General features: G+C 43.4%; 1 protein-coding gene across 8 annotated transcripts in view; it reads left to right on the top strand.

Annotated features, from left to right (window-relative positions):
- Nucleotides 1-21,794, top strand: part of EIF4ENIF1 (eukaryotic translation initiation factor 4E nuclear import factor 1) — a 43,845-nt gene extending 22,051 nt beyond the window's left edge. For 4 of the 8 annotated variants that reach the window (XM_048221414.2, XM_048221412.2, XM_044379032.3 and 1 more), the window contains exons 7-19: nt 2,085-2,260; nt 7,317-7,452; nt 7,677-7,856; nt 8,632-8,864; nt 11,851-11,922; nt 12,366-12,549; nt 13,462-13,541; nt 13,869-14,008; nt 16,626-16,710; nt 18,039-18,171; nt 19,685-20,029; nt 20,305-20,469; nt 21,041-21,794. In XM_048221414.2, coding sequence (XP_048077371.1) covers nt 2,085-2,260; nt 7,317-7,452; nt 7,677-7,856; nt 8,632-8,864; nt 11,851-11,922; nt 12,366-12,549; nt 13,462-13,541; nt 13,869-14,008; nt 16,626-16,710; nt 18,039-18,171; nt 19,685-20,029; nt 20,305-20,469; nt 21,041-21,282 — 2,171 coding nt within the window. In that variant the 3' untranslated portion in view covers nt 21,283-21,794. Of the gene's footprint in view, nt 1-2,084; nt 2,261-7,316; nt 7,453-7,676; nt 7,857-8,631; nt 8,865-11,850; nt 11,923-12,365; nt 12,550-13,461; nt 13,542-13,865; nt 14,009-16,625; nt 16,711-18,038; nt 18,172-19,684; nt 20,030-20,304; nt 20,470-21,040 lie in introns of all 8 variants that reach the window. The other 4 variants (XM_026484871.4, XM_026484872.4, XM_044379033.3 and 1 more) reach the window with 1 other exon arrangement.

Here is a 21,794-nt window from a genome sequence, read left to right as displayed (position 1 = left end):
TGTCTACTAGTGCACATCCCTACCCACTCTTACCCACTCTCAGGTGACAGACCCCATCTGCTTTCCAGAGAGCTTGACAGTGGCATAAAATTGCATGTGGGACACTCCTGCTGCCTGCAAAAGCTATTTATCTGTTAAGAGATGTTCCCATATTGACACAAAATAAAAGGGATAGGAGACGTATTAAAGCTTTTGTAAATGTTTGAGCCAAGTACACACTCTCATTGCCACCTTTCATCCTTAAGTTGGGACCCAAAATGCAGCAAAATGTCACTTGTCCTGAGGAGGGCAGGCAGGTTCTGCTGGGTAAAATGGGTCAGGGAGAAGCACTGCTCTAGTGGACAAGGATACAGAGTTGGCACTGATTAGGCTGTTGAGTTGTTCATTTTTCTAGGGCTCCCTTTCTTTCTAAAGTGAGGGCAGTACCTCCACGAAAGCAGTCATTTGAGTTTAAATGTCAGTCTGTAACGAACGGTATTTGCTTCTGTTTGGCAGTAAGCATGTGCCTACCCACTGGAGAGACCGCTGATTGCCTTGTCCGTGGCTCACACACTTTGTCTCACTGGTTGCGCAGGCACTCAGAGGGCTCAGGGTAGGCAGGTGGCAGCCACCCCTGTGGAGGAGCCGTGCTGCCTTGCTACACACGGCTTGGTGTGGAACAGTATTGGTGGCCGTCTTAGGGTTGACGCCTCTGCCACTTGGCTGGTATTGAGACCTTGGGTCAGCAAGCCACTTAATCCTTCAGTTATAGTCCCCTGCGCTGCTCTCTAGCTTTTGAAGCATGAGTGGAGTGCAAGCAGCTGATAGCGTGTAGCGACTCTTGGTCTGATTAATAACGAGACTGAAGGGGCGTCTGGGTGGCACAGTCGTTAGGCGTCTACCTTCGGCTCGGGGCATGATCCTGGCGTTCTGGGATCGAGCCCCATGTCGGTCTCCTCTGATGGGAGCCTGCTTCTTCCTCTCCCACTCCCCCTGCTTGTGTGCCCTCTCTCACTGGCTGTCTCTCTCTGTCAAATAAATAAATAAAATCTTAAAAAAAAAAAAAAAAGACTGAAATAACATCTGGGGACTTTTAAGAAGGGATGGGTCCAGGAGATGGCTTTTCCCCAGGAGAACTTGATGTCTGCTGTAGATCTTGAAACCACAGGCAGCTCTTATATAGGTGCTTTTGTGGGGTGGGGCTTTGGGAGTTCTTCAAAAAGTTGAATGTCTAGTATCTCTCAGTGCACTTATTTAAAAGAAAATGTTTTATCCTAAGGATTTTGCCTTTTGCCCATATTCCAGCTAAAACTATAGTATTAGATTCCTTAAATGTTAACATTTGGTAGCTTCACTTAGCCCTTACCCTCACATCCTGACAACAACTGAACAATACTTCGTTTTAAATTGACCAGGCACCACAGAGTAAGACAAAACTGAGTAGAGCAGATTACCTGTCTTCAGAGACACAGTCTCACTAGACAATTATTATAATACAGTGTGATAAGTACTCTGAGAGACAACACGAGGGTTATAGAGAAGGCAGTGATTAATTTTTCTGGGCATGGTAAACACGGGGAGGCAGGTCAGGCTTCCCAGAAGAGGTAATACTTGAGCTTCGCCTTGAAGGACGAGTGGCAGCCAACCTGTAGGCAGGTGAAAATTGCCCTCATGCTGGGTTTCACGTGAATACCTTAGATTGCCGAACCCCGGCTTGAAGTGGTGGTGCGGATACATGGATGAGGGCAGGGCCAAATTAATACGGTTGCATTTTTAAGCAGTAACAGACTTGCAAAAACTGTCTTAAAAAAAAAAAAAAAACATTAGAAAAAGAATGTGCTACATTATAGAAAACTTGAAGAATGGGTGGTGGAGGGACCATCCGTCCTGCGTTGTGCTGGTGTTCTGGCTCGTTGTTAAGGCTGCTTTCTTCCCCCAGCTCCCGTAGGAAAGGTTTTACTCTTGCAAATGCCGTATCGGCACACGAGATCTGCCGTTAAAGTTATCGGTGGCTCTTTTGCACGTGTGATGATGGCTAAGGCCACAGAATAAGTCTAGAGTGGTTCACTTGATCAGACCATTTTTTGTCCTGGTTTTGCTTTCAGGCATAGTCGAATGCAATGGAGGAGTGGCTGAAGAGGATGAGGTGGAGGTCATCCTCGCACAGGAGCCGGCTGCTGATCAGGAAGTGCCAAGGGACGCCGTCTTGCCTGAGCAGTCCCCGGGAGAATTTGACTTTAATGAGTTCTTTAACCTTGATAAGGTGCCAGGCTTGGCTTCGGTGAGTGTAGCAGCACGCTTACAAACGAGATGGAGCAACTGGATGGTTAAATTTGACCTGAGTATTTAAGATACTCTTTTTAAAGTATTGTGTTGCTAGATGTTTGGGGGATTTGGGCTTTTATTCCTAAATATTTGAGTTTTCGTGGTTTTGTTTTGAGAGGCCTAGTGGAAATGACCAAGTGAGAATTCTGTACCAGTTACCTCTTTTTCCAGCCTGGCAGCATTGGACTAAGAATTCTTCAGATGTTAAAGAACATTGTCTGCATTTATTTTTCAGTAGTTAAGTGTTTGTTATAAAGACGTGCTGTGGAAGGTGGATTTTTATGACTGGTGATTAGCGTCGTGCTGATGCGTATTCCTTGCGTAAGGTTGACTAGTTAGGTGGTAACTTTGTGCTGTGATGGTTCTGAAAACCTTTAGTGAAAAGCACCTTGAAGTACTATCAGTGTTGCTGTTGAACTGTTGCGGTCCAATCTTTTCTCGACTTTCAAAGTAGAAGCAGTAAGACATCCCAAATCTTCACTTGCTGCCTGCCCTTTTCCTATCCCCTTTGGTCCTTTAGGGATTACTGTAGCCTCGACAAGTTGGAGAAAAGATAGAACTCTGACCTGTGCACACAGAAACGAGATTGTTCTGTGGTTATTGAAAGAGTACATAGAATCACGATGAAACAGGATTTTTTAAAAGATGCTATTTGAGAGAGTGGGGGGGGGGGGTGTCAGAGGGAGAGAGAAAGGGAGAAGCAGACTCTCCGCTGAGCAGGGAACCTGATACAGGGCTCCATCCCAGGACCCTGGGATCATGACCTGAGCTGAAGGCAGACACTCAACCAACTGAGCCACCCAGGTGCCCCATGATGAAACAGAATTTTAAACATTTGGGGCACCTGGGTGGCTCAGTTGGTTAAGCGTCCGACTCTTGATTTTGGTTCAGGTCATGATTTCTTTCGGGGTTGTGAGATTGAACCGTGCGTCAGGCTCCGTGAAGGGCATGGAGCTGCTTAAGATTCTCTCTCCCCCTGCTCCTCCCCCACCTCTCTCTCTCTCTCTCTCTCAAAACCAAAACAAAACCAAAGCCTACATTTGCTCAAAAGCATCTGTATGTTCTAGAGGTCCCATTTACAGCACCAAATACGGCAAATACATTTGACCAGTCCTTTAAAATTGGTGGTTCATGGAATTTAAATGACTCTACTTCTTAACTGTAGAAGTAAGTTTGATTATTGCGTGAGCAGAGAGAACTGGGCATGACAGAACAGACAACATCGGCTTGTCTCCTTTGTCATTTGCAGCCCCAGTCCCCAAAAGATGGCCACCCAGAATAGGTGGGCAGACCCTGCATAGCACTGATAGGTACAAGGTCACAGGTGAGTTCTAGGGCAGCGCTTCTGAAGTTCTCTGTGATGAGGGGCCAGGTTGTATTTCCAGTCCATGAGGACCAATACTTTAGTATAAAGTACAAATGTCACAGCAGGGCCAAACTGCTATAAAAGTGCCTAAGCATTTACTTTGACTCTCTGAACTTCTGTCCGCATGGTAAGAGCACATTTGTCTAGAGTGCCCTTCGGGAGCTTGTGGAGTGTGGCTCTGAACCAGCTGGCAGCTGCGTGGTGGGTTCTGTCCTTAAGCTCTAGCAGTAATTTTAACTGTAAGTCTCCCAGTCACATACCTCGCGTGCGGTCAGCTAGTCAGTGATAGTCCTTTGGCTCACCGTGAGCAGAAGGGTTGCATTCACACAGGAGCTTTATTTCCTTGGTGGAAAATTCTTAGCTTTTGAGGGGGCATTAGTTGCTTTTTCCCCCCCTTTACTCTTAGGTGGAAATCTCACCGTAAAAAGTTCTCACAGCAAAAGGTCAAAATTTATAGGCCTATTCTTGGCTCCAAATGTGAGCACCTGTGAAACTTAACCCGTGTGCTTACACAGAAGAATTCAAAGCTAAACTTTTAATAATAGGTAACATTCATTAGAGTGCTGATTATTTTAGGCTTACATACAATAAGTTATCTAATGCTCACAAACCCTTGTAAATTAGATGACTACCGGTTCCATTTTACACATGAGGAGACAGCACCGAGGCTTAAATAACTTGCCCAAAGTCACACACCCAGTAAGTGGTGGGCACTGAATTTTGATTTGTGGCAGTTTCAGTTAAGGGTCTTTGTTTTTAATTCCGCATAACTATACTGCCTCTAACGCATAAAAGGTGGTATGGGAGCTTCACAGTATCTTAGCCTTTGGCCCTCACCCTCCACCAAAATTTGGCTAAAGCTGAGCAGTAGTTGCTACTAGGCTAGGAGGTCTCCATGTTTTTCATGAAGGTCCTGCTCATTAAGGCGTATATTCTATAATAGGTTCACTTAGAAGCAAATCCGCGATCAGTTAAAAACAAATTGTGCTGCGTAATTCTGTTACGCTCAATAATTGACCAATTAGGAAAAATAAGAACTGTATAGGATTTGAGTATCAACTGACAAAGGTTATCTAAGAGCTTGAAGTAGTACATGGCACTCAGTAAGCTCCACACATGTTAGGTATTAATAGATAAAAACAGAATTATACCTGTACTTATAGGCTATATGTACTGGCATTACAATAATTAGAAGTTGAAAATCATAAAAAATCAAACTGAAAATTTGGATCACATGTGCAAGTACTTTCAGTTAAATAATTAAAAATAAGTTTATTTTAGATACGATGCAAGTCTTACTACAGCGCGTGACACATACGAGGTGCTTACGTATGTTGAATGAAGAAAAAGGAAATCAGAGTGGAAATCATGAACTATTCAGAGGATGAACAAGGACCATGACGTAGAAAAACCTTGGTGGTGTAATCAAAAGCGTACTCAGAAGAAAATGTATATCTTTAAGTACATTTGTTAAAATCCCAAAAATCAAACTGGAGTGAAACAAATACAAAACTATAGAAATTTCCATAAAAGTGGAAAGTACTAGAAGGAGAACATTGATCAGTAAAACTTAGTAATTGTCAAAGACAAAATATTTCACAGTATCTGACCATCAGAATTATGTGAATTTTAAGATATGACTTGTCTAAATGACTTGTTTGAAGGACCAGAGTAACAGTCATAAGTTACCTTAAAATATTATTAAAAATGCAGAAGGAACAGTTTAAACATACCAGATTACAGTTCATAGGCTCCTCCTCTTGACCAGCTGGTGGCTGACAGGAATGTAGCAGAGGGTGTCTTGACCAAGAAGTCAGAGCAGCGGGTCCGCCGCTCCATTTCCTTCACCAAGGTTCAGGAAATCTCACTGCTGTCGAGTCATCCCGGCTTGCTGGGTGGTAAAAATGACTGACTAGATAAATCCTCTTAGGATTCATTTTGGGCTTAACATGCTTTAGTTTCTTGAATTTGGCATTTCCAGTAAATGTGTGTAAGAGTAACTTTGTTTCTACTTTTTATGTTGTAGCTGTAATAAAACAGTTCTAACAGAAACAAAGTTGGTCACTGATCAAAATATGGAAATGACTCTCTCACTGTCCTCTTTAGAAGATGTCCAGATGCTTTAACTTCATGTCCTTTACTTTTTCATGTCCCTCTTGTGTATCTTCTGACATTTTCAGATACACTATGATTAGAGGAAATTAAAGGGTTAAAATGCAAAGAGATTTTTGGCTATGTGTAAAATTTCACATTCTTTTCAACATTAAAACCTTTTTAATGGCTATAGCTTTTAGTTTTAAAATAATCCTATTTATCCCTAAGGTGGTATATTTTAGATACAGTTCTCAGTTTTCCACAGTGAAACATTTACTGATGAAAGCTTCTCATATTTTAATTATGGCAAAGTTAGTACAGTTGAAAGTCCGTGAGTCTAAAAGTGAGTGAGTGAAACTGAATAATACCTCAGAAAATAAGAGTACCGCAAGTAATAAATTAGCATCATGAATTAAAATCTCTCATTCTTGTGTTTGAGAGAAGTATTCCATGGCTTATTAGTTTGGGTACATTATGAGAAAATTCTTCCAGATGAGAATAAAATAATAAATCTAACCTGTTGTTGCTGAATTTTGACTGGAAATTGTGGGTTCCAGTCTTCAGGTAAAACAGTGTCACTCCTTTGCCATCCGTGTGCCCTTGGGGGAAACCTGTTTGCTCTTTATCATTGCTGTAGAAATGAAAGTTTATGCCTTTCAAGGTGTGCCTCGTTTTTGTAAAGCATTGACATATGCTTTACCTCGTCTTTCCGAAATACCGATAAGAACGCTGCATAAAGATCAATTTGGATATTTAACTGGATTTACGATAGAACAGAATTGAAATATTTTTAATGCGTCAGTCTAGTTTTTAAGGATTGATAATGGAAGTTACTGTTATGAAATAGTGTGAAATTGTTTCTGATTGTAGCACATCAGTTATTACTAAACTAAAAACTATTGAGGTTGAATTTAAAAGACAGCAAATACCTGCAAACTCCCTATTAAGTTCAAACAGATATTAGAGCTCAGTTAAAAGTTCGTCTTTCACATTCCGACACTTTCTAAACGTGGACTGGAATTATGATCTCTATGAGCTCTACTTCTTAGCTTCTGAAATTGTCACCATTGAATTTTATGATGTTCATCACAACCTTGCGAAAGTTAAAGTTTGAAGCGAGGGCTTTCTTTCATCATTTCTCCATACTTGATATTTAGTTGAAGGCCACTCATCGGCTTGGCAATGGAATGCTTTACTGTGGTGCTGACTTTGATTTTGAAACTATGTCCTCTGAGAACATTAAGTCATTGATGGATTTTCTAATGAGACTAAAGGATAGAAAACCAAAACATATTCTGTGACACAGAGGTTTTTCATTATATGCTCAGAAAGTACATGGTCGGTAATGCCCACCTCTGGGTTACTCAGAAATGACCCTGGAGGGGAAGAAAAATTAAAGATCTTGAAAATCGTAAATTCTGAGGGTGTTTACCTTCAGGTCAGCAGCATCAAAGGAAGTTTCAAAGTAAGTGACCTTTTCTAAAAATTTGAACCTTGTTAATTCTTTTCGCCTAGAAACCATTATCTTAGCTCCTTTTGTCTTTCCCTTTAGATGATAGAAGATGTTTTGGGAGAAGGGTCAGTTTCTGCCAGTCGGTTCAGTAGGTGGTTTTCGAACCCGAGCCGATCAGGAAGCCGATCCAGCAGTCTTGGGTCAACACCACATGAAGAACTGGAGAGACTAGCAGGTAAGGTGGCTTCAGATTCTGACTTTAATGTGGTTTTGAGTCTTCTCTGACATGGTTCATTCTGTCTTCATTAGGGTCCATTAGGGCTAAAGGGTCTCTGGATGCTTAAACGACAACAACAACCAAAACACCTTCCATTTGTGCCCTTTTAATACTGTTGAAGATCTGTTTCTGTGCTTTATTGGGACCAATTAATTAATGAATGTATTTACTTAAAATATCAGGTCTGGAACAAGCCATCCTCTCTCCTGGGCAGAACTCGGGGAATTATTTTGCTCCTATCCCACTGGAAGACCATGCTGAAAATAAAGTGGATATTTTAGAAATGCTACAGAAAGCCAAAGTGGATTTAAAACCTCTTCTTTCCAGTCTTTCTGCAAATAAAGAAAAGCTTAAGGAAAGCTGTAAGTGTTTATTAGAGTCTGCGTAAGGCATTTGAAAAAGTGTGGATCTCAGTCTTAGGGCAGTTGATTCTCACACACTGCTGTTTCATCAGAAGTCAAGTAGAGAGTGGGTTTTATTTAATGTATTTCAAAATTTTTATCAAACACCACCTCCTTGAGAATCTAGTAGTTAGTGGGTCATGGGCTTTTCCTCCCCAGTCCTCCTCCCAAGTCCTCCTCCTGACCTGGAGCCTGATCATTATATTCCAGTTAATGCCGTAGTTCTTCTGGGCATAACTTGGCAGCTTCTCACAGCTCTGCCCCAGTCTGCCATGTTCTTGCTTAGGTTATGCACCCTCAACATAAACCTTAGTAATACAGTAACCATAGCACAGGTGGCAGTCGTGCTGGGGTTAGGCTATCTGGGATTCTCGTCCCTGGTGACAAGTCTCCAGTAGACTCATTGTGAGAGGCCCTCCTGCGGGATGCACGTTCGGATCTTATCAAGTCTTAAAGCATAACACCCCATGGTTATGGTCCCCCAGCTTCTAGCATCTAAACATTTTAGATTTATTTTATGCCCTCTCTTCCCAAATACATAATTATGGCCTTATTTCCACTGAGCAACCATGATTTTAAGAGTCTTCAGTTTGTCTGTTTTTGGTGTCAGCCTTTTCTGACAACCTTAGTTCAACTGTGAAATAAATTATTTTCACTTTAACCACCACGGTAGCCAAAGAGCATTCCTGCCACGTATTCCCTGCTTGGCTTGATCTGGATTTTCTCAATCTTTCAGCACATTCAGGAGTTGTACTGTCAGTGGAAGAGGTAGAAGCGGGGCTCAAGGGCTTGAAGGTGGACCAGCAAGTGAAAAATTCGACCCCCTTCATGGCAGAACACTTAGAGGAGACCCTGAGTGCTGTAGCCAGCAATCGACAGCTCAAGAAAGATGGAGATATGACTGCGTTCAACAAACTAGTGAGCACCATGAAGGCAAGTGGGACTTTGCCTTCTCAGCCCAAAGTCAGCGTAAGTATTTGGCACAAACCCCAGCCTTTTCCCTTTCTATTCTACTTCCCACTATAATAAATGGACTTAAAAAATGGTATTGTGAGTAAGTTGGAAGTTCTTTAATAGTCATTTGGTCCTTGATGCTTTTGTGTGTTCTTTAATTATCACTGTGCTATTTGTTACTAGAAAAAGTAGGCTTGTGGTTAGTCTGTATGTTTTAAGGGTGACAGTATAACAATTGAAAGATTTGGATATAACTAAGTCACTGCTTTAAAAAAAAAAAAAGTGTAAAAATATCTTTTTGGATGCACTCCAAAAAAAGTTTTCTGTTTATTCAGCTACTTAAGACAAAGTAACTCAGCATGTTTTTATAGTAAAGTCTTTCTTCTCACATGTTTTAATCATCCCTATATACATGGAATAACCTGCTTTCTTGATTAGGCATTGTACATATCACTTGTAAAATATCTAAGACGGATTTTTCAAGATAGTTGCATTCTGTCAATTTATCAAATAGAAAAAGCTGTGACTCGTAAAAACACTTTGGGGCATGAATTTGGGTTATGCATGTGGTGACTGCGTGTCAGAAAATGCAGGTGCGTGACACTTACTGGTCTTTGTCATGACACATTAGCCGTGGCTCCCAGCCATGGCCTTTGTGTCAATATTGCTATCCCTTGATAGTAAAGGTGATAGAGGGCGCCGGGCAAACTTGAGTAATAAAGACACAAACATAGATTTCTTCTTGTTGCTAAGTTACAGCAGATTGATTAAATTGAATTTTGCCTTTTGTTTTCTCCTGTCATCATCTTTTCTGGGAACTACACGTTGGTCATGATATCAGTAGTTGGTCATGATTCATTGTGCCTTGTACCAAGGGAAGGAAACTGGTGGTTTTTTTTATCTGACCAGCACTTGGCAATAGATTCCAGTAGAGGTGCCGTTGTTCCTGGCCTTAGTGCCGGGACCGACTCTACCTCTGACAGGAGGCATCTCGGGTAGACTTATTTCCTTGTGTCTGAGCACACCACGCCAGTTATAGGGGAACGTTTCTCCTAAACCACTGCCTAATTACTTAAGAGTTATTGCCATACAATGAGTTATTAGATACAGATCTTTTCAAATGAGGACCAGATTAAAAGATCACGAACTATCCTTTTTTTCTTGTTCAGCTGGCTCTTGGTGATTGGGTGCTTATAAGCAGCTTAGGTCAAATCTTGTAAGCATCTTCTTTTAGTGTGAATGAGTAAAGAAGTGGGAGCAGGGGGATTCAGTAGTTTACCTGATGTTTTGAACATTTTGTTTCAGATATGATGCTGGGGTTTGATATTGATAACAGTTGGCCCTGCAGTTGTGAGGGTAACTGGTTTGATGTTGAGGTTTCAGTTCTCTGAAATACATCTGGCCAAGGGAGTGACCCTCAAACACATGTGTAAAGGGATGGATAATATAATTCAAGTTGCTACACAAAAAGTAACACAAACCTAACCTAGAAAAGAAAGCAACAAGGAAAGTAATGTAATAAGCACACCAGGTATTATCCCAAAATATTGCTTAATTTGCATGTCGTTAAGTCATGGTCCGCTCTAACATCAAGTCTTCAGTTACTGTGGCTCTATGTGTTATGTGTACTACTGGTCTGCCTCCATCTTTTAGGTTCAGGCCTATTGTTTCATCACCAAAATCGGACATGTTGGTTCAGTCTAAACTCCATTTCAAACTGAATTGTAGAGGCTCTAGCCTCCAAATACAGTAAGCCGTGTAGTGCAAAGTTGCCCGTTTTTGTTAGATGGCATTAAATGACTCTTGAGATCTCTTATTAAAATCATCTGCAGTTAGGGGCGCCTGGGTGGCACAGCGGTTAAGCGTCTGCCTTCGGCTCAGGGCGTGATCCCAGCGTTGTGGGATCGAGCCCCACATCAGGCTCCTCCGCCATGAGCCTGCTTCTTCCTCTCCCACTCCCCCTGCTTGTGTTCCCTCTCTCGCTGGCTGTCTCTATCTCTGTCGAATAAATAAATAAAATCTTTAAAAAATAATAAAATAAAAATAAAAAAATAAAATCATCTGCAGTTAGGGGCGCCTCGGTTGAGCGTCCGACTCTTGATCTCAGCTCAGATCTTGATCTCAGAGTCTTGAGTTCAAGCCCCGAGTTGGGCTCCACACTAGGCGTGGAGCCTACTTAAAAAAAAAAATCTGCAGTCAGTCTCGATTCTAAAACCAACAGTAAAACACTAGGCTGTCTTGGGGCTCTGTGTCACGCCTGAGGACATTGCTGTGGACCTCTGCAGCGTCACCTAGTAGAAGGAAAACTGCACCAGAGAAGGCACTTCAGGCAAAGCTGAACAGGCACAAGGAGGTCCTGAAGTGCGGGAGGTAATGTCAGTTGGATAACTGCTGCCGCATTAAAAGAACAAAGAGTGGAGGATCTGAATTCTGCCCCGAATGTGAGAGCCATTTGGGAACAGCCTGTTTAAAAATAATAAAGTTAAAATTTCCTGAAGTGTGAAACTCTGAAACGTAACGATTCTGGCCAAACTTTCATGTTGTTCACTAGGTTTTTAACTAGTGTCTGTGGTCTGTAAATCTTGTTTCAAAGATAATGGGTAGCAAAAGTTGCCTTGAAAATTAAAATCTATAAATGATCGCAGTTTCCTGCTTGTGGCTTCTTACGTAGTGCTCCTGTATTTCACCATTTTTTTCTCCCTTCTTTTGGTCACAGTGTTAGAAACAGTGAAATGCACTAGGGTTACCACAGGGAGGAAAAGACCATCTGAGAGTCTCTGAGTGAACTTTGCATGTACATGTGAATATTCTTTCCATTTCCAGATCTTTGGAACCGAGCAAGTGGAACAAGTGGATCTGAGTTAGTTTTCTGTGCCCTGGATTTCATTCTGCCTAAGTGCTCACTCCCTGGGGAGTTTTTAATGCTTTCTTATGGTCCCCAATGCACCTGTAAGTTAAGTGTGTACGAAGGTTAAAACCAGTTTTCCTTTGACTTTTTTAGCGAAACCTTGAAAGCCATTTGATGTCCCCTGCTGAGATTCCAGGCCAGCCTGTCCCTAAGAACATCCTGCAGGTACTTCACCATCTTATACCAAGGCCTCGGAGTCCTGAACACTAGTGTGAACCAGTTTTGTGTAGTGGTCCAGCTTTGGGCCTTAGAGAATGATCCGTGTGGCCTGGCAATTGAGGATCCTGTGTTGCTGCCTGATGTAGTTCTGTGTTGCCATTAATCTCATTGTGGGGCGGGGAGGTGGCTGAAGATGACAACGTAAGCCCTTGAGTTCCAGCTTACAGGTTTGCAATTTCTATAGAATTTGAAAGTATCCAACCTACTAACTTAAAGCAGATGTTGCCAGCTGAACGGGGACAGACGTGTTGCACGTACGTGTGCCAAGTCCTTCAGTGGAGCATGAGGGAGATTCATTGCTGGCTTCCAAAAGTTAATTTGTAATTCACAGCCTCTGACTAGGAGGAAGAGCTAGGTATGTTCAGAAGCATGACTTTTTCTGCCCTTAGGAACTTCTGGGTCCGCCAGTTCAGAGACCTGCTTCTTCCAATCTTCTGAGTGGCCTTATGGGGAGTTTGGAGCCTACAACATCTTTACTGGGCCAAAGAGCACCCTCTCCTCCCTTGTCACAGGTGTTTCAGACACGAGCAGCCTCAGCAGACTACCTTCGTCCTAGAATACCATCACCAATTGGTAAATGCTGTTGTGCGTTGATGTCTGTCCATTCTCCCCCGACCCCCCACAAAGGTTACCCTTGTCCCTAGAACCGGCAGTCTTTTTCGTGGGCGTCCCTGAAGAGTTTAAAAAGAAATGTGTGAATTTATTATGCCTTTTTGGGGAGATGGTGAGGCACAAAATTAGAAGATAGTTTATCTGGTTGCCCTTCTAGATAAATATATTCACAGTTCTTTCTCCTAAGATTGACCAACATTGTATAAATTGGATCTGGCTCTTTAATCTTGTTCCTTATTTGGGGAACTCAAAGAAGTTAATTTGGCTTCCTAGGTTTTTACTTGATAGGGTGGGAGTCAGGGTGGTGGCTCTCCACCAACTTCATTAAGTTGGTACATAATCAGCTGTGGGGTCTTGTGGCCAAAAGCTGTCTTAGCATAAATGTTGTGCAAAATTTCAGTGTTCCTGTCACCCTGGACCACTTTAGGTTGCTGGCCACTCTGGCCCCTGCCAGTCATACCTCGAGAGTAAGTTTTTGTACTGTTTGTCCCCCAGTTAGCAAGATAGAATGGCAAGAGTATAAGCCTCAAAGCCCTGGACTCTACTTTGGTTATCGGCTGGCTCGGTGATGATGAGCCAAATCAGAGACTAGAACAGCACTTCTCTCTCAGATAGAGGTCTCAGCTCTGAAAGGGACAAAGCTGACAGCTTAGTGGGGTAGATGAATACACCAGGTATTTGGATCATTCAGTGCTCTGATTAAGGTCCACATAGCTCAGTGTGGGAGCACAGAAGAGGGACATGATCAGCCCGGAAGTCATTACTTGCCTGAAAGAGACGGTGTTCACCAAGCAGCAGCATGCAGCAGTGCTCATGCTTCTCTCATGGATGTGTGCTCTCTCGACACTCACTGATATGCAACTTTCCCATCAGGTTTCACACCAGGACCACAGCAGCTACTCGGAGATCCATTCCAAGGCATGCGCAAGCCCGTGAGCCCTGTCACAGCCCAGGTCTGTCTGAGCTTTTTCTCTAAGTTTTTTGCTTGCTTTTCATCCTTACTGTTGACTGTGGGATGGAGAATCGTTGCAATGCTTGGACGTGGTTTTGAACTACAATATGAGCTCAGTAAAGGCTAGAAGATTGGAGAACAATTAAAGTCCTAGTTCATTAAAATCCTGTTCAGTGGATGGCAGCACAATTTAGTAAGGCTTGCAGTGCCTCATTTCTCAGCCGCTGCCTAAACATACCTTTCTAAGAGTGAAGAGAGACCTCTGTAGAAAGTGCATGGACGATCCTCATTTTTCTGCTGATCTTCCAATGCCGCCTCCGTTCAGCAGATGAGCCAGCTGGAATTGCAACAGGCAGCTTTGGAGGGGCTGGCCCTGCCACATGACCTTGCGGTGCAGGCAGCAAACTTCTACCAGCCTGGTTTTGGCAAACCGCAGGTGGACAGAACCAGAGACGGATTCAGAAACAGGTAAGTTACTGACTAATCCTACCCTTGTAGGGATTTGCAAATTAGTTTTCCACAAATAATTAGTTATCCACAGTGACATTCTGTGGTACACACTGATAGTTTATACGATATATGGTGAGAATTCCATCTCCAGATGTGCTGTGGAGGAAGTGATACAATTGGATTCTGCAGGGTCATAGGCTTTTCATTCTACGTAATTTTATTTATATTCTTGATTGAAAGGATTCATTTTTACAAATGTAGCTAGCTAGCGTAACTCCTTATTTGTTGTTGTAAGATGATGAAAAGTAAAACTCCACCTAGCTTCCTCCCCTGCACATTCCTTGTGGAGGTACCAAACTGTCCTTTGATGCAGGTTTGCTGATCCATTATTTGTTAGAGCTAATGGGTTTGTGATCAAAGCTATAAACAAATGACTACTGACTTCATTCTCCTTCTGTTCCTTCCAGTAGTTGCAACAAGTAGTAAAATGAACCATAAATTAGGGGAAAGGGGCAGCAATACCGTTCTCTTTTGTTACAAAACAGAAAACTGCATTAAACAAATGTGTAGTTTATTACAAGACAAACTCCTTTGTTAGCTACCCAGAAGCCCCCTGTGTGCCCTGTCCTGGTGATATCTCTTCCCTCTCTCAGATCCCATCCAGCCTTTAAAAGGGGTGCCTGGCTGGCTCAGTGAGAAAAGCTTGCAAACTCTTGATCTCGGGTTTGTAAGTTCGAGCCCCACGTTGGGTGTACAGATTACTAAAAAAAAAAAAAAAGTAAATACCACTTTCATTTTTTCAGTTTTATCACCAAAATGTTTATCCCTGAACACTAAGTCCTGCCCATACAATATACTTGGTAATTAAGAAGTACTTATATTTTTGATTCTTAAAATTGTCGTATCAGTGTCTCATTGTCTTCAGCTGGTTTTATATGTTGATACTTTCAGAAAACATTAAAACCTGTAAGTACCCTGTATTCTTGCATAAATATATTCTATCTGTATGTAGTAGCCCTCAGCCTAAACAGAGAACTCAGGACTGGTCTGCTGAGCCCCTCACTGGATTTCTCTCTGTAATGTAGTTTCTTAATAAATCGTTGACTTGATTTATTGACTTTCAAAGCATTTTTGATATCCAAAATTTTATTGGCTTTTGGCAACAACCCTGTGAGATAGTTGGTATAAATAACGGCATTTTACAGATATAGAAACTTGGATTTTTTAAATAAAAGTTCCTCAAAACTAATAAGTAGACCCGAGTCAGTGTCAGCAGAGCCTTCATGTTGTTTGAATCAAATGTCAACCTCTCAGGCCCTCCCTGAACGCCCTGTATACATTTGTGTCCCCCAACAGACATGTCTTTTTTTTTTTTTAAATTGTACTTACCACCTTCTTGGTTACTATTTTTCATCTTTCTGCCCATGGTAACCCCTCTACCCTGCAACCAAAAGAATGTAATGAGGCCAGAGATTTTTTTGTCTGTTTTATTGCTGTATATCCCCACACTTGAGCCCAGTGTCTAGCACCTAGTGGATGCTCAGTGTGTTCATAGAAGGAATAAATGATAGGTGTGCAGAACCACCAGCCTTGGGGTCTGTGTGGCAGCAGTGGGGCTTACCTGGTACAGACTGGAAAGAAGTCATGGGTTAGGAGTCTCATGTGCTTACGATTTAGGAACTCCTCAGAATCACTGACTAAGGCTTTGGCCCTCGTGGTGCAAGGTCTGACAGCTGAAATGCAGTGAAACTCTCATTAACCAGTGAGCTCCTATAATTCATTCTTCTCTCAGTCTTTCTACATCTTCATCAACTGTTTCCTGTTTTCTCCAAGTGAAGGGAGAATGAGTAGAGTGGGGAGAGAAGGGAAGTCTATTCATTTAAACTTTAACTTGGGAGGCCTGGGATCAGCCTTGTGTGTGGACCAGGAGTGATGGGGAGTGATGCGGAACGCTGCACGGTACTGGGCCTTGCGGTAGCTGAAACTCCTGGTGCTCTGTTTGATCTGAAACAGTGGCTTATACAGCAGCAGTTCTGTGCCAGGCCTTGTGCTAGTCAGTACCGCTCCCTGCTCTCTGGAGCACAGCCTGGCCCACAGAATGAAGACTCATAGCCTGCCCTGCTGCCCGTAGCCTAATCTGCAAATAAACTGTACACCGGCCCTGGATAACCCTACATCCCCAAGGCCTTCTCAAGGCCTTGTACCTGACCCTTCTGCCTGAATCGTTGTTCTCCATCTTCTAGCTGTCTCATTGGTCACACTCAATTTAACACAGCTCCTTCCCAGACAAGCTTTCCCGAAGTCTGTTCAGTAGTATTGTGTCACTCCTTCTGGACTTCATTTTCCATTTCACCTTATTGTTATCGAATACCTACGTGCCTTCGTTTGTCCTGGTTAGTGTCTCCCCACGAGACAAGAATTCCTGCAAGGCCCAGGACCATGGTTAATATTTGTCTTCCCTCAGAACTTAGCATGTGGTTTTGCATATGTTGGGCACTTAATAAATGCTTGGAAAATGGAAATGGATGGGAGAAATGGCATGTTAAAGCCCTGGTCTGGTCTTGAGTATTGTTTGGTTTTAGGATTTGGAGTTTGAGCAGCTTGGAGTTCATACTGATACTTGGTTTGTTCACAGGCAACAGCGAGTGACCAAGTCACCAGCACCCGTGCACCGAGGGAATTCCTCTTCCCCTGCCCCCGCTGCCTCCATCACAAGCATGGTCAGTGACCTTTGCTTTTGTGAATGACTTGAAGCCATCTCTGTTTGGTTGTGCATTTAATGTATCACTGTGTACCCCAAAATGTCCTTAAATACCTTCACAGGAATAACTGACTTAATAGTCTTTCATACCTGCTTGCGCATTAGATCTTCCCCTTTCAGGATACAGTCTCGCTCTTAGGGTTCTAGTGAAGCCCCTACATTGAGGATAGATGCATATGGCTAAAACATACAAGGTGATATAGTATGTTCAAACAAATGAACAGTTGGAGTGGGGAGTAGAGGATGAAAGGGGTGAAAGATAGGAGGGGAGATGGATGGGGTGAACGGGTTGGATCATGGAGAATCCAGTGAAACATGGTGGGGACTTCACAGATTCAGGTCTGTGATATGAATTAACGCTAGGACAAAAGAGTTTGCTTCTTTGTGTTGTTAAATCTAGTTTTACAACTGGTTCATTCATATATTAGCTTTTCTTTTCTTTCCTTTTTTTTTTTTTTTTTTTTTTTTTTTTAAGTTTTATCCCCCAGAAACCTCTTATCACCTAGTCAAAGCTGATAGACAAGGGGAAAAATTGTAACTCTGCTTCAGGACCCCAAGTGGGTCTTTGCATCAAGCACTTTGCAGATAGGGTCTAGAAGGGCCTTCTCTGTTCATAATTCATGCCCTGTCTCCTGCCATCAAGGAGTTAGGGTTAATGAGAAAAGTCACATGCACAATAAAATCATCAAAGTAAAAATGGGCAGTGAAGAGATTGGAACAAATGACCCCAAAAGGTGAATCTTAGGGGCTGAGGAGACTGTTAATTGTGAATTTTCTGGTAGCCAAGTCAAGATGGGATACATAAGAGTATATTAAGAGTATAGAGAAATTTAGGTTCTGAGGCTGTGTCTGAACTGTCCCTTCCCAGCTGGTAGGGCCCTTGCTCTAGGGTGTACTTCTGGCCTTGTTCTTCCCTATTCTCAGCCGAATCCCAGGCTAGGGAAATGGCTGAAGCAGGGGCTGCATCGGTCAGCCCCTATCACCACAGACACCGACGGGTGGACAGGTTGAAGCTCTGTGCTTTAACTCCCTTTGTGCTAGAGCTAAATCTAGGTTTTGATGAAAATGCATTGTGAGCAAGGGATGATGCACTTGGGGCACCACCTGTCCGGCCCATCCTGTTCCTTCTCCTCCAGGAGCTAGACACCAGAACACTGGAGTTGGTCTCTGCCACAGGTAGCCAATAAGGGGACTGACTCTTCAGCTTGTCGAGTAGTTTGACCAGTTAAGCCTGGCTTGATGAGGAAAGGCATTTAGAGAACATGCTAATACTGTTTTTCTCTGCAGCTTTCTCCTTCCTTCACCCCTACCTCAGTGATTCGTAAGATGTACGAGAGCAAAGAGAAAAGCAAGGAGGAGCCGACATCTGGAAAAGCGGCTCTTGGTGACAGTAAGGACGACACTCAGAAGGCCGGTGAAGGTAATGCAGAGCTGTCGAGGGTGCAGTGCCCAGGAAAATATGTGACAGAGCATGGGCCTGAGTGCTGACTAGCTGACCTTACTCTCTGCAGATCCCTACAGAAAACCCTCCCTCCTTTGGACCACAGTTCGCTGTCTTGACCGTGAGAAAAGCACTGTACTAGTTCACAGTTGCTTAGCCATTTGAAATTCTGACCAATCTCATAGTGGTATGAGTGCTAGTATGAGGAGGAGTTTTAGTTTAGAACCCCCCCCCTTTTTTTTTTTAAGATTTTTTTCTATTTCTGTGAGAGAGAGAGAATGAACACGAGCCGGTGGGAGAAGCAAAGGGAGAAGCAGACTCCCAGCTGAGCAGGGAGCTGGGTGCCAGGCTCCGTCCCGGCACTCTAGGATCATGACCTGAGTCGAAGGCAGACACTTAACCAACTAAGATACCCAAGCGCCCCTAGCTTAGAATCCTTATTGAGGCTTCCAAGTTGATTACTACATTTATTTGGCGAATTAATGTGGTACAACCAGTTTTACTGTTGAAATGTCCTCTCTAGTCTATGGAGACTAAGTATCCAACAAAGTCTGTGCAATGGGTGAAGCATAAGGTGTGGAGAGCCTTTTAGAAGTATATAGAAGGGGTGCCTGAGTGGCTCAGTCGGTTAAGCATCCGACTCTTGATTTCGGCTCAAGTCATGATCCTCAGGGTCATAAGATGGAGCCCCAGCTGTGTGCTCAGCCTGAAGTCTGCTTGAGATTCTCCTCCCTCTGCCCCTCCCCCTGCTTGCGTGTGTGCGATCGCTCACTCGCTAAATAAAATCTTAAAAAAAAAAAAAAAAAGATATTGAAAGTGTGAGCAAGGCTTTTAGAAATCCCACAGTTGGGACTGTCAAGGATGTGGTGAAGTAGATTCTAGTGAGTTAGGTTTACACAAGTCTGCAGTATTGGTCCAAGAGCTTTTTTGCCTATGAGAAAACTTCTGGAAAAAAGGAAATCCTGTTAGTCCTACTAAAAGGCAGTTCAGATTCCTTCACTAGACTGTAATTTCTGTTGTGATAGACTTGCGTAATTTTACTTTAGATTTTCCCCTTAGGCTAAAAAAAGCATGTTAATCCCAAGCAGTCGACTAGGACAGTACTAGCTCCCACCCAGATCTGAACCACAGCCATATGGGCAGGCAGAGCAAGGTGCCTAAGTTAGACCACCAGACCTAAAGCCAGGTTCACTTGCCCATAGCTATTCCTGGGTTGCAAGGATTGTAAGAAAAATAAACTCTGTTCCAACAAGGTATTTGGAGACTAGAAATCTTGGGGTCTAGTTCCAGCTCTGTCCCTAACTACTCCGATGACCCTGACTAGGCCTGTTCATAAGGCAAATGATGATTCCTAGGATACAGTCCTCTAAATCTGCTGAGGGCATCAAATAAGGACTGTAAACTTTCTAAGAAATGAGATTTGCTGGATCATTGGGAAGACCGTGTTTGGGAGAAGTTTGCCAATACCAAAATACTGTCTGGGTCCTTACAGAGAACCTGCTGTCATCCAGCTCTGTGCCCAGTGCCGATCGGGACTCTTCTCCCACTACAAATCCCAAACTTTCAACGTTGCAGCGGTCGTCATGTTCTACCCCACTGTCTCAGACTAACCGTTACACCAAAGAGCAAGACTATCGACCTAAAGCAGCTGGGAGAAAAACACCCACCTTGGCATCCCCAGTTCCAGGAACACCTTTTCTCCGCCCTGTCCACCAAGTTCCCCTTGTCCCCCATGTCCCGATCGTTCGGCCTGCTCACCAGCTTCACCCAGGGTTGGTCCAAAGGATGCTGGCCCAGGGAGTACATCCACAGCATCTTCCAAGTTTGCTCCAGGCTGGTGAGTTTCTGACCTGACATGACAACACTTGCCAGAACTGATGAAGTACTATACTGTGAAGTACAAGTTCTATCCCTAGAAAAATGTTGCTAGATTTTTCCATCTAACTGGTGGGCAGTGTGTCCAATCCAAACTATCCCTTAGTCCATTAAAAGATGAAGCTAGCTTAAGCATTGCTCATTTTTAAACTTGTAGATCAGCAAAGCTTGAAAATTTCCAGGCAGATTGATTACTTCTTACCAGTTTTGTTTTTTTTTCTTTTCCCTGCCCAACAGGTGTGCTTCCTCCTGGGATGGACCTGACTCATTTACAGGGACTATCTGGCCCAATCCTGGGTCAGCCCTTTTACCCTTTACCTGCGGCTAGTCACCCTCTCCTAAACCCTCGCCCTGGGACACCTCTGCATCTGGCAATGATGCAGCAGCAGCTACAGCGCTCAGGTGGGTTCAGGAGTGGGCCGGGGAGCTGGGGATGGCCTGAATGGGCTTAAAGCTTTTGGACCAGTTTCTAGTGGAGAGGATGAATTACCTGATTCATTCTCTAACTTATACCTAGCAAGACTGGGATAAGGGGATAACCAGAGGATGGGATGAAGTAAAACAACCTCTATGGAACATGGAATTCCTATCCATATAAAGATAGCAGGAGAGCTGACTATGCTTTGGCATTTTTTGTCCTCTGCCTCTTAGAGGCGGCTGAGAATCCTGACAGGTTTAGCATAGAGACTATCCAGAGTAGATGCCTCTCCCCATCTAATGTTAGTACTTCTGTGATGCGGCTGCTTGTCATGGGAAGGTAGTGGTCATGTCCTTTAGGATGGCTTCTGAATAGCTCTACTTTCCAAGGTGCTGTCTTGTGGGCATTTTACAAGGGAGTTAAGGAAGCCCTAGAATAAAACCTCCGGTACAGAATTCTGTTTGGCATTTTATGGATAGGATTTGAGGGAGGCAAGGCCTGATACAGAACTTTCCCCCATGTTCTGAATGATAACCTTCTTTCTTATCCCCATAGTTCTTCATCCTCCAGGCTCTAGTTCCCAGGCAGCAGCTGTCAGCGTTCAGACGACCCCTCAGAATGTGCCCACCAGGTCAGGCCTGCCCCACATGCACTCCCAGCTGGAGCATCGCCCCAGCCAGAGGAGCAGCTCCCCGGTGGGCCTCGCCAAGTGGTTTGGCTCAGATGTGCTACAGCAGCCCCTGCCCTCCATGCCTGCCAAAGTCATCAGTGTAGACGAATTGGAGTACCGTCAATGAACAGGGCAGGCAGGCTCACCTGTGCCTGGACCTATGGTGGCACCCTGATTAGGACTCTGCTTCCTCATCTCGGGTTGGTTTATGGACTTTTACTTCGGGGCACTCTGTGCGAAGCTGTTTAGGGAAGCCCAGGCACCTGGTGTGGTCTGCACTGACGGAAGGATCTTAACCGACTGAATGGAGCCTACGTGGTCTGAATACAGGATGCACAGTGTTGTTAATCCTGGAAATAGTCTTTTTCTGTAAGATATGTGAATGAAGTGTTGGTGTCCTCACCAAGAGGTGGCACCTAAGGGTTCTGAGGAAATAAATGTATAGACCCTATGTACAGACTTGTGTATAAACAACTTTTGTATATACATATAGGATAGCTTTTTTGAACTTATACAGCTGTACATAAAAGTAGCTGATATTAGTTAAGCCTGTGTCAACAGTTTGATTTTTTTTTCCACTTGTACATTTGGGACTTTTTCTTTTGTTGATTAAAGTTGCATATGGTGTGTGTGAATGAA

This window comes from Ursus arctos, unplaced genomic scaffold, assembly GCF_023065955.2.
Source record: "Ursus arctos isolate Adak ecotype North America unplaced genomic scaffold, UrsArc2.0 scaffold_34, whole genome shotgun sequence".
NCBI classification, from domain to species: Eukaryota; Metazoa; Chordata; class Mammalia; order Carnivora; family Ursidae; genus Ursus; species Ursus arctos.
The sequence above is the reverse complement of the archived record's forward strand: the minus strand, read 5'-3'. Positions and strand labels throughout refer to the sequence as shown.